General features: G+C 39.1%; 1 protein-coding gene across 1 annotated transcript in view; it reads left to right on the plus strand.

Annotated features, from left to right (window-relative positions):
* Window positions 1-2,908: 2,908 nt before the first annotated feature.
* The window catches only part of LOC108138933 (transcription factor hamlet), a 33,867-nt gene continuing 24,334 nt past the window's right edge, over window positions 2,909-12,441 (plus strand). Inside the window, exon 1 of the mRNA XM_017261506.2 lies at window positions 2,909-3,583. Within this exon, the coding sequence (XP_017116995.2) occupies window positions 3,523-3,583 (61 nt within the window). The 5' untranslated portion in view covers window positions 2,909-3,522. The remainder of the gene's footprint in view (window positions 3,584-12,441) is intronic.

Raw genomic sequence — 12,441 nt, forward strand, 5'->3', positions numbered from 1 at the left:
CTTTTCCCTTTGCCTCTTAAGGCGGTAATCATTTTGGATTAAGCTCTTAATTAAAAAGAGTGGGTTTCTACAATTGGGGTCAGCCTAGGGATCTTAAAAACAAGTGAACCTTTGGAACAGTACATATATTCCAGCCATAGTTAAACATATAAAACAAATACTGGAAAATTAAGTTCCTGCAAGACTAAAATATGAAAATTTTCTTTTCCAACACTGTAAGTCAATAATATCCTACGTCTAAAATTAATTTGTTATTTTACATATTAATAATATAAATAAAAATAATTGTGATACTATATTGAAGCATACATTTTGTTATACTTATTAAAAGAAATTATACTACTACTTGATACAAGAATTATGATAAATAATGTAGGTCACTAGTAAAATAAATAAAATACGTTTGCACCATTGTTAATTGTTAATTACAATTCAAAATCAACTAGTACTTAAAACCAGTTAGATGATAAAAAAAACGTATTACGTCAAATGAATTGAGTACGTGGAGTTATCTTCCAATGGGTTCCCCTTTTTTCTAGGCAAACGCTAAAGTCTGTTGATATAGACTTATCCGGAGCATGATTTAATTTCCTTTCGCTATGCCCTATTATAGAAATGGTTGCAGTCCCATGATGATGCATTTTAAGCACATCCTCTCACCCCTTTTTTTGTGGCCTTTTCCACACAAGTGGGCGACCTTGGAATAATTGGCTAAAATCCCAACAAAGTTCTGCCCTCCAGTGTGCATGTACTGTGTAAATTTATATTTGTTTGGCAAGATCAAGTGCAGTGTAAAAATAGAACAATGGACCTGGCACCATGCCCTGTTTCCATAACCACCTCCCCCCCAAAAAGCCAAAAACATTTGGCGCCCCAAATGACGTACGAAGAGTTAGATAAACAGCTATGAAAATTGCAATTATTAATAAGGCGCAGCGCATTTGAATGCCAAGATCCGTTTGAGCCAATTATACGTTCCATAAAGCTGACCCAAACTGAACAGCAACAACAATCGTTAAAAGATTTGAACGTTGGCGAAAATCTTCGCATACATTTTACGAGATGGAACAAAAACAAATGTTTTTCCCTCGGCTGACTTACTTTTATTATGGCTTTGCCACCCACCCGATCTGCCTATACCCCTCTCACTCTACTCCTGTATGATTCCTTCTCTCTCTCTTTCTTCTCGAGTAGCGCCCTCTCTTTCGTTTGGGCCTGTTTGCCTCTTTCGCTTGGTAATAAAGAAAAAATGCCAGCAATGCGCTGGAATTGGAACGCAGCTAAAGGCAGAAATAATATTATCCAGACTGGCCAGAGGCGCCGGTGAAAGGGGGCGGTGAGGAGGGGATTAAAAGTGGGTGGCAAGGGGATGGCTCGTTTCTAGCATGAATAATTAATGCAAGCAAAATATTGATTGCATGTACTTGAAAAGAGTTCCAGACGACGACGTCAGACGTCCGACATTGCCGGGCCTATATGACAAACGACTGACACGCGGACTGAGCAGTCGACAAATCTAAGCCACCCCCTCCAAGCCACCCACAACCCCCCCTTTGTGACAGACCCACCTCCTCTGCCCCCCCTTCCAGTCGTGTCTTTTGCCTGCCCATTGGTCAGAGGGTGGTCCCAGTCTTTTGTGTTTCGAGTGTGGTAATAGAGTGGGTGTTGCATAAATTTTCTCAGTGGGTGATAGGCAGGGTTACGACGGGGGTATCTAGATGGAATATAGAGGGGTTAAGGAGGGGTAGTAGAGGGGGTCTCATAGCAGCTGTAAAGGGGAAACGTTAAGGACTTAGGCCCAAAACTTACTTGGCATGTGCACGGCCTGTTGGGCTTTAATAACAGCCATATAGATAGATGGCCAAGATAGCAAGGTTAAGCGACCATTTTTACCTGACTTCCAGAGGAAAATAGGAAAAGGGTAGCTTGGGCTGGACTCTAGGATCTACAATGTCGGAAACCCCCTTTCAAAATCAAAGAAATACAGTTTTTGAAGAAGAAAAAATTGTAAGGTTTTCTTTGAAATCAATGTTAGCTTTAAACTGAGAAAACGTAAGTCATTTATCAAAAGGGGCCTTATATATATTAAAAATACCTTTAGAAATAGTACTTCCTGAAAAATTGTTTCAAAAATTTAAAGATATTTTAAGCAATTGTAATACTCAATTTTGTTAATTTGTTTGCTTCGCCTAATGCTACGTAGTTTAGTTTTCTTATATATGTCACCTGACCATAAAATGTCTTTAGTACGAATCATCGCCTTTATGATTCTCCGAAGCAATGTCCAAATTACAGCCAATGAGGGTTCCACCCACCTCCCATTCCCCTTTGGCCAGGTGAAAGCCCATTGGATGGGCAATCGTCGAGGTTTCATTTGGGGAACCGGGGAACCTTGTCTTTCTGCCGCGGAGCGGGGAATCTTGCGTGACTTCATTTGCATGAATTACGTTGCGTTTTTCGTGCCCTGTCGTTAGTGTCCTTTGGCTGCCCGCACTCACACACTCGAAACGAGGTAGCAAAAGAGCCAGAAAGACCAGAAATCACCTGAAGTCACCACTACCACGGCGAGCACGTGCCTGTGTGGTTGGTTGGTTGGTGGTGCGACTGAGTTTCGGGAGCTCCACCCGTTCCTTCATAATTGCCGCCGCGGTAGTCAGTCTCCTTTTTTCCTTGCCTTGGCGGGTTTTCTTTTTTCTCCTCCACTTTTTTATACCTTTTAGGTATGGAAAATAGCAAATGAGTGTGTGAGGGTGGGGGGAAAAGCTGGGGGAAAAAGAAACTATAGCGCATAGACGAAATAGTCGGCGTTCTCTGCTCCGCTCAGCGTAATTTCTGTTTTCAGTTTTCCGTTCCTGTTCTCCGTTTTCTGCCTCGAGTTCCGTCGTCAGTCAGTCGCTTTCGAGGAGCTTTGTGGGGCAGGTGTGTTCAGGTGGTTTTTGCTCTCCAGGTTCCACCGGTTCCAGCTCCAGTTCCATTTTCGCATTTTGCATTTTGCATTTCGCATTTCCCAACTGTGTGTGCCTTAAACTGATTTTCCAAAACAAAACTCGAACCACTACAGCAACCGCCTCTTTTTGCCGTCGGTTTTGTTTGGGTTTTTCTCTATATTTTCCTACAACCCCACATGACTTTTCGAGACGCGTGTGCAATAAAAAATAGGGAAAAAAAGGACAAATAAAAAACAGGCAGACATTGGAAAGATTTTTGCTGCCTTAATAACAGTTTATAAACACCACCCCAAAGCTACGTCGAGATTTTATGCAAATGCAGTTGTGTCGGTTGTCCACCCCGGAAAAACTTGTGTTCTTGATTTGCAAAAGTGATTTCTAATTGTTTCGACTTCTTGGCTTAACTTGCCACTAAAAAAAGGCCGCGAAAGAGTGAGTGCAACAGGGAAAAAAGGAGGGAGAAAGAGCATAGCGGAGTATGTCAATGTCAGTGGCCCATATTCGGCTGCATTGCTAAAAGCATTTCCCCTGAGTCTTCAACTTCTGGCCATGGATATCAAAATAGTATAGATTAATGACGTCACTGCTGGAGATTATAATGCGATCGAAAGCGATTGCAAGGAAATTCGACCAGGGTGAGTATATACTTTAAACTGAAGGATTCTTCAAATTGGTTTCACGGGAAAAGGTTAAGATGTTTGAGAATTAAATAAGTTGTTTAAGCCAAGGTCAAAAAATATATTAACTTAACTTAAACACTTAAATTTGAAAACGATTTGATTTATTGAGTTGAAACAAGTGCTGCTTATAAGTAATTGTGCTTTCACAAGAAGTACTTGTTCAACAAAAAAGCATTTCACCATAATTATCCCGAGGAGACCCATTATGAAAAACTACAAATTTTAAAGATTACAATTAATATTTATGATATTTTATATATTCATAGACGTGGATTTTTAGCATTTAATTATTTTTTATTTTTTCATATTTGATTGGTTTAATTCAATACAAAATAATGTTATTGGTATTATTATAATCTTATAAAAGAGCAGAGATTTCCCATATATGAAACGTATAATGCGGTTGAATAATCATATCAACACTCGAAAAATATACAAGTATATCATAGCCCTTTAGGGGCCATAAAATAACGTATAATCAGTGAAGAGAAGTGAGGAGTGCAGTTACGGCATTCCCCAGGGACACAATCTTTTATAAAGCGGGAATTTTGACTCAGAATAAGACGTAGCTCTGCTCGTGCCCTCTAATTTATCTCAAAATATATCCCCGACATCTGTTTCAATTAGGAAAGATTTATTTTTGCGTTTTTTTAAATGACTCTTTTTTTATCCGTCTTTATTTCCTCTTGTGCTCAGATAAAGCGATTTCTTTTTAAATTTGTTTAAGTAGAAATGAAGGGAACGTTTTGAAGACAGGAATTAGTCTTAAGCTGAGACTGCTACTGTTGTTTTTATCATTATCTAACATTAAAAACTTGTAGAATTCTTTTTTTTTTGTTTTTTTAAACAATGCTGCTGATAAATTTTCTTAAGTAAAAGAAAGAATAGATTTCAAGTACGCAGTGTAGATTAGTCAAATAGCCCATGTTTATACGAATCATCGGATAATTTCATGACGCTTTGCTGAACACTTAATCCCGTCAAAAGTTTGCCGGATTTCCTAATGCAGTTCTCTATCGTAGTTGTTTCGTTGTATTTAAAATAGAAGTGATTCAAACAACGCATATTCGTCGAAAGATTTAATTCCTGGGGGGATCAAAGCTTTTCTGGTTTGAGCTCATAATTATGCCAGGCGGAATTGATTGGATAGTTCTTGGAAATGCAAGATATCGCTTATGTTTCAAACTTATATGTTGATAATAATATGTCAGAAGTACGTCAGGAATAATTGAATGGAAATCTACAAATTTTGAAAGAATATCGGGACCCCGATATAAAGCAGGAAAAAAAGCATATGTATGAGAAATAGTTGAAAACATTGAGCATACAAATTAGTTTAGCTCAGTCTTTAATTTTAAGCAAGTTAATTACGTCTACCTTGAATAGGCTAGCAAATATTGTTTTTATTATATTCTTCCTCTCGAAAGAACCACTACCCCCTTAAAATCACTATCTAACACGAGTTTCCCTATAACCACTTGCCAAAAACCACCAAATAAAAAAGAATGCTAATCTCTGAGCGATAGCCAGAAGTTCCTGGCAATCGTGACCATCATCATATCATTATCACCACCATCTTCACTGTTTCCATCACGATCGGCTACTCAGTCAGTTTTGGTCGACTCTGGTCGATGGTAAAATCGTTATCGGACTCGAGTATCAGCACTTTTATGACCTGTGAATCGATTGTATTAAGAGCTATTAAAATATTTTCTAAAACCTGCTATCATATCATTCAATTAGGCAAGAAACGGCTATATATAGGATCATAAAACATAACATTCGGTGTCGCCTGATAATGGAAGAGTCAAACACCAATCACTTGTACTGTGGGTTCTTTCTCAACACATTAAGGCGTCGTAAATACATCAAAATAAAAGTGTCGCACTCGAAGAATTTACGGCTCGTGGGCAGATAATGGGAGGAGACTCGAATTGGGCGTCTTAAATTCGGGTGTAAACTTGGTCAGATCGCCGGTGCTAGATACAATTTGCAGTAGACAAAGTTTCCACCGTCCCAAAAGTTCTTTCGCGGAGCCAGAGATAAACGCCAGATAAGCATTGGGATCAAGATTATGCGGCTGGTGGTGGTGTACCCAGCACTGGGTTATCAGTGGGCCCCACTTTATGGCCCGTGCTATTGGATACTCTATAAAGCAGTAATTTATGAAGTTCCATCAGCGCTACTTGACTTTTGCTTTCATCTTTTGACTGAGTGAGTTGCAAATGTCTCTCTGCTTGAGGATTAACCCTTGTTTTGGCCAATACTCGACTTACTAACAAAAGTAAGAAATTGTTTTAAGAATTACGATAGGTTTGGATTCAGAAACCTAACATTTTTTAAACTTGTGCATTTACCAATAAATATAAATAGGAAATAAATTTATATTAGATTATATTTTCTATTTTTTGTTATACACTTATGAATAAGGCACATGTTGTTCTTGTTTTAGCAAATTTTGAAGGTGTTTTAAAATTAAATCGACAACTACCCCTTCCTAATTCTAAGTAAATATGGGTTAAGCACACATGGAAATCGATCTACAAAAAGAGAGAATCTATGTTTGTATTTCCTGATGATATCATCTATCAGAGCGCACGTCTCACTACGTTTTATGGTGCACTTGTGCGTACTTGCTTCTCCTTCAACGCTTCTATAGTTTTTTTTTTTTGGATTGCGTTGCTTCATCGCAGAAGAACGAAAAATATCATCGAGAGTGGGCCAGAGGGTTAAGGAGCGGGGGAGGGGGAGTGGGGCTGGGGATACGGCGCATGCATCGCACCTGATATTTTTATGGATTTACAACACCCGAATTATTCTTCCAATTTCGACAATTTATTACCGAATACACACTTTTGACATTTATTTGCTCGTTTCAATTTCCTACGATTCGATTCGGTTTCGGACTCAGCCGAGTTCGACGTTTTACTGTCCGAAAGCAAAAGTGTTTTTTTGTCGCTTCGATTGCACACAATCCAACCATGTTGTCTAGATAGAAACGGGCAATGATAGCTCTGGGCAGACCCTGCGTATACGTTATATGGCTTAAGACAAGGGGTTTTAACTGAGGCGTAGTTTACTATGAAATACCCAACAGAGGGTTACAATATTCTCAACTCATTTTCTCTTAAAATGATAATTCCATAAACTATGTTACCAATTAATCAAACGACACTAGTTATAAATTACAAATAGTTCATCACCTCCTACTATTATTCATTCCCTATTATAGAGGGTTTTTTCCCCATTACCCAGTTAATCTGAGCGACCTAGTCACATTGTCTTTTGTTTACGACATTACGTCAAGGCTTCTGTTGCAGATAAATAGAACTGGACTGTGCCAAGAGATCGTTTATTTAGATGTCGAATTATACGGAAACAAAGTGGAGTGTGTATGGGAATCGGACCCCCTATTCCACCGGGCATGTGGGTATGGTATATGAGCGGGCTTGGTTTTATCGGCGTAACTGTCAGTATCTTGTCACTGTTCTATTGTTTATGAGCGGAGACCTTCTCCCAGAACTTTGTTTATGTTTTGGTATGGAATACCCGTCTGTGGTCACTGAAGATAGTTCCGATATGCGGGAGTTAGCGATGTTTTATTAAATAAATATGGGTTATTTTTTGAGAAAGGGTAGTATAATATCTTTATGCGCAGGGAGTTCTTAAAATAGTACTGACAAATTAGAATTTAGAGAAACCAAAACCAAAACCTAAGATTATAAAAATGTTTACCTTAAACATTTTACTGTGCATGTTCCAAAAAATTATGTTGCTGGTAATATTGACTGTTTGAATGTTTTTCTATTAAAAAAGAGTATAGTTTTTCTAAACAAAAATAGTATAAGCTTTGGCAATTTTCTTATTACCCCAATTTTTCACCTCTTTTGTTATTTATAGTGCATTCCGTCAAAGTTCAATTAGGCTTAGATCATATTTATGCCATTGTAGTTAAGTAATAATCAAGTTTATGATAGTTTTGATAGACAGCTATAAAGATAGGGGACTATCGCTTCGATTGCCTTTCATTCATTCATATATCCGAGCTGGCTAACAACTAACTATGACTAACTAGATTCTTTCCGCTCCCATTTTTCTCGCAGTGCCGATTCTTTTTCGCCTGTTTTCCTCTTCCATAAATAATTTTCAAGTTATAGAATAGATAGTAAATTGGCTCCAGATATCAGTCGCGGGGTGCATAGTACACACTTCCATGTGGATCGTGCCATCACAGATACTAACTACACGAGCGAGTATAATAATTTTTCGAGCAAGTGTTCGGTCGGTCCCACATTTGTCGGCTGCACGATCGCAAACGATCCTCCGGCACGAAGCTTATAAAGTACTTATATCAAAAAGGTTCTGCTGCTTTTTGGAGGTCGTTTCTCAGATTCACTTGTCGTTTTTCCTCTATTTTTAACGGGTTGTCAACAGCTTGCGCTCTTTCCCCGTTTCTCTCCAGAGTTCTCTGAATTTGTTTGTTTAGCGCCAACTGCCGAGTAGGGCAATCAATTGTCGAGCGGCCAGCTTCGGACTTGGTTTGTGACAATTTAAGGCTGGTCCGCGGTGCGCGAGATTGCGAAGCGTCGGCAAAATGGAAAATGACAGCCCTCGAGTTCGTCTGATAAATGAAAGGAAACTGCAGAATCCCGAATAAATATACGTGATATTCTCACGCTAATTAAAAAGTGTAGTGCAAAAATTTTAATTAAAGAAAACTCTTGCGAAAAACCAAAGAAAATCCCGAAGAAAATCCCTTAGAAAAGGGTTACATGTGAGTGACATTTTATCAATTAATTGTGCATCTTTTGAGGTCACAGACCAGAGTGTCTGATCTCTGAGGAATCAACCCTGCAGTTGAAGATCCTGGCAGATGTGATTTTTGGTGGAAAGTGTGCCAAGACAGGAAGCAGAGGGTATCAGCTCCTTCGTTCTGCTGGCATTTCCGTTGCACATTGCAAATTGCACTTGGGCAAACTCGATTTGAGGGCGCGTGCTGCGAGGATGGGTTTGAATCTCATTCGGAATCGGAGTTTGCAGCTTTGGCTCGTATTAAGTTACGATCTCTGGGTTCACGCCTCCTCCTCCTCCTCCTTCTCCCTCTCCTTCTCTTCTTCAACGAGATCCTCAACGATCCTCAACGGCACTCCTAACGGTTTGACCTTGCCATAATTATAGTCCTGACCCCGGTCGTCGTCTGTCTCGCGGATTTTGACTTGAGAACTTGCCCTGCTTCACTTTTTCCTTGGGGTCCTTTTTTCGGCAGAGAAGAGCGACTTCCGCTCCGCCTCGAATGCAGAACAATGGAACAGCAGTCCTCGCAATAGCAATAGCAATAGCAATGGCAATCAGAATCGGCATCGAAATCGGCAACGGAACGGAAATCGCTAAGGCAATCGCAGTGAGTCCTGGCCTGTCAATGAGACACACACACAATTGAAGTTGCCAGGCTTACAAGATCAGCAGCAGAGGTTGATATACAAATTCAAACAGTTGAGGGTAAAATATCATGAATATCATTTCTAAAGGATATCTCAAGAAAACTAAATAAATATAGTTTTAAATAATCTGAAATATAGTGTAGATTTTTAATATATGTATTTCAGCTCTTTTAATAGCAGTAATAAATAGATTGTTCACGGTTTTATAATTTATCATTTACATTTTTCTTTAATAGAAATTGTACATGCTCCATTTTTTCGTTTTCTTAGTTGAATTTTTGTATAGATGGAAAATGTAATTGACGACTTAAAAAAAATCTTTAAAAGTATTTTTATTAAAATTAGTCGATTTTATATTTTTTTTTTTTTTTCACTTATTGACATATTTAATTGAAGCAATATCTTTTTATTCAATCTTGGTTTTACGTAAATCATAATCTTTTGAATTGCTTTATTATTTTTCTGCAATTGAACTACTAATCTGTCCGCATTTGTTTAAGTACCACATGCATGTCAGGAGCACTCATAGGTTGTGTTATGCCAAAAGAAGGGCATTCCTACACACTCGGTCCGCCACTCGAGACCCGAACAATGGCAGCGATATGTGGACCGAGACGACTTTTGATTCCTTCAAGAACTTTATTTCCCTGCACTCCGCAGCTTGTAAAAGCCATTCACAACAGCCGGGGCAAGTCCTTTGTCCTGGCGCAGACAGTTAGAGTCAAAGATCAGCCATCCAGCTGAGTTAATTACAGCCGACAGAACTTCCACAGAGACAAGCCGGAGTCACTGACTCTGAATGGAACTCACATGGAGTCCTTTTTGCCAGAAAGGAAGTGTCCTAGCCTCGGGACATGCAGCCGATCTCAAAAGCGTTTTTTGGCGCGTTAAAATTTAAATTTCAGCTGGAATTAAACGGGTTTTTTTAGATAGGCACTGCTTTGTTAAAAAAAAAAGAACTAAATAATTTGTCATTTAAATGACCACGTTTTTTTTACAGCCAAATTGTTTTCTTTTTCATTGAAGAGCGGTTGTGAATTTTTAAATCTCCCATGTACCAACTCAATTATTATTTACGATTGCCATTTTCCTCGCTCAGTTATATTTTTGGGTATTCCTTTTATTTATTCAATCTGTTAAAGAAGGCATAAACCATAAATATAATTTTTTCCCTTCCACCACAATGAACTGCAATCCTTTAATTGAAATTTTATCACCTTTCACTGACTGTCAGTGGATTGTCTGTTCTGACCTGATTATGCATGGCTTAGGGCTACGCCCCTCTAAAAATTATTGACTTTTTTCCGAGGCGTGTTGGCTAATGAATTATGGGCTATCATATGCGGAACAAGCCGCCGACAAAGTAAAGCAAACGAAACCAGAGCGAAATGCAAATAAAGACACATCCTTTTTGTATCTTTCGGGTCTTCGTGTGTGTTGAATTATGTGACAGCGGCGGGGAAGGGGTGACTCGTTGTCGATTATGTTGTTTTAATTTAACGCTATTAGCAGTGGAGTCACAGTCTGAAAGTCAGACCCTTTCAACCCCTAAGCGCCCCTTTTTGGCCGATGACATTCCACCAATATTTCACCCGTATGTTGTGAGGTCCTAATTGAGTGCTGCTGTTTGACAAACGCAAACAGATACTGATACACGAATACAGATAGGAATTTGTGTATTTTATGGGCGCCCTTCCCAGCACCTCTTCGCTGCAAAATTCGGAGCCCAAGATTTGGTTCCCTCAAGTGTTCATGCAAATAAATAACAAGTGAAGGAATTTACGACCCAATCACAATGAAGTGACACATGCGAGGTTTCCAGAAAATACATATCTCAACGATCTTGTATATTTTTTGTTGCGCAGGAAACACGCGGGAATGTTATTAGGAAGTAAAAATTCCGTTTTGACACTATTATCAGTATTTGTACATTTTTTTTAAGTTATTTATATTACTTTCGGATATATTTTCTATATCTGTTTAGGAAAGAAAATCGTAAGATAAACGTATCTATTTACAAGCAATTATAATAACATGTCGTAATATAAAATAATTCGTACTTTATATAGAACGAACATAAAATGTTCTGATAATGTGACATGATTTTGACGCGTGCTGGCTTTCAAAGGAAAAGATAAATTCTTGCATTTGATAAATTAATAATTATTCGCTGCCTTTACAGAAATAAATAAAGGTATTTCAACTTTAAATAAATCATATATTTGAAATAAAAATTGACTAAGTTACAAATTATTCAATTCGTTTGTTTTTGTGATAGCAACTATCCGGGAGTTAGTAAAATTGTTACTTGATGCAAGAAAGAACAATTGATTACATATCATTACCCAGTTTATGATAATGACTAGGAACAGCCAAATATCAAATGCCTCATTAAATAGGTTTTAATAGCTAGTTTCCCAAGTTCCCTTTAAAAGCTCCACTTAATAGCCAGTCATCTACATCCACTCATCACCATAATTTACCACCACCTTCTCTTAATCTAAGCCAAAGTCCAACAAAATTCCCTTTACCCACCGAAACACGAAAAAAGTTTAACGACAGATACAAAATTAAGTTGCAAACAAAAGACCAAAAAGCCCATGTACTTGTCACCCCCATCTCCCCCAAAAAAAGAAAAAAGAGCCCAGGATTGTTGTTGTTTGAACAGGGAAAAAGAGCAACCAAGAGGAAAAGCGAGGGGAAAACTGTGGGGAAAGGCGAGGAAATCAGCCCGGCACACTTTGCCTTTTCAGCCGCAGGCTAAAAGTCGTCGTCGCTTTCAATTATAGCCGTGAGTTTTCTCTGTCCGGCCAACACACACACACAAACACATACAGTTGGCAGGAAGCCATAAACCCACACAGATACAGAAAGGGCACAAACATATATATGAATGGGTGGGCAGACTACACCCACACACACACAGCCATTAGCCTAATGTGTGCTTATTGCGCACGCTTTGGAACAGACGCAGGTTGATTTAGGGCGAAAAATCAGTGGGTGAGGGAGGGGGGTTTTGAGGTAAAACCAAACGAAAGCCACAATGCCCAAGCCAAAACCCAAATCCAAATCGAAATGGATGCTAAGGATATGGCAACCGCAAGCCAGGCAACTTGCCACTTTGTCTGCCCCAGGGGGCGGTGTAAAACAAAGGTGGTGGGGGGCTGGAAAATCAGTGAGCAGGTGGGGGAGCAGTGGGTGGTGTCTGGGCCAACCGCAAACAAACAAACACAAGAGCGCAACAGAGACAGAGGCACTACCAGCAGCCAGAAAAAGAGAGCAGCACACAGCATCTGTATCTGTATCTGTATCTGGTGCTGTAAATGTATCTGTATCTGCAGCTGCATCTGTATCTGTATCTGTTGCTGCCTC

The sequence above is a fragment of the Drosophila elegans genome, unplaced genomic scaffold (assembly GCF_018152505.1).
Source record: "Drosophila elegans isolate 14027-0461.03 unplaced genomic scaffold, ASM1815250v1 contig_814, whole genome shotgun sequence".
Taxonomy (NCBI): domain Eukaryota; kingdom Metazoa; phylum Arthropoda; class Insecta; order Diptera; family Drosophilidae; genus Drosophila; species Drosophila elegans.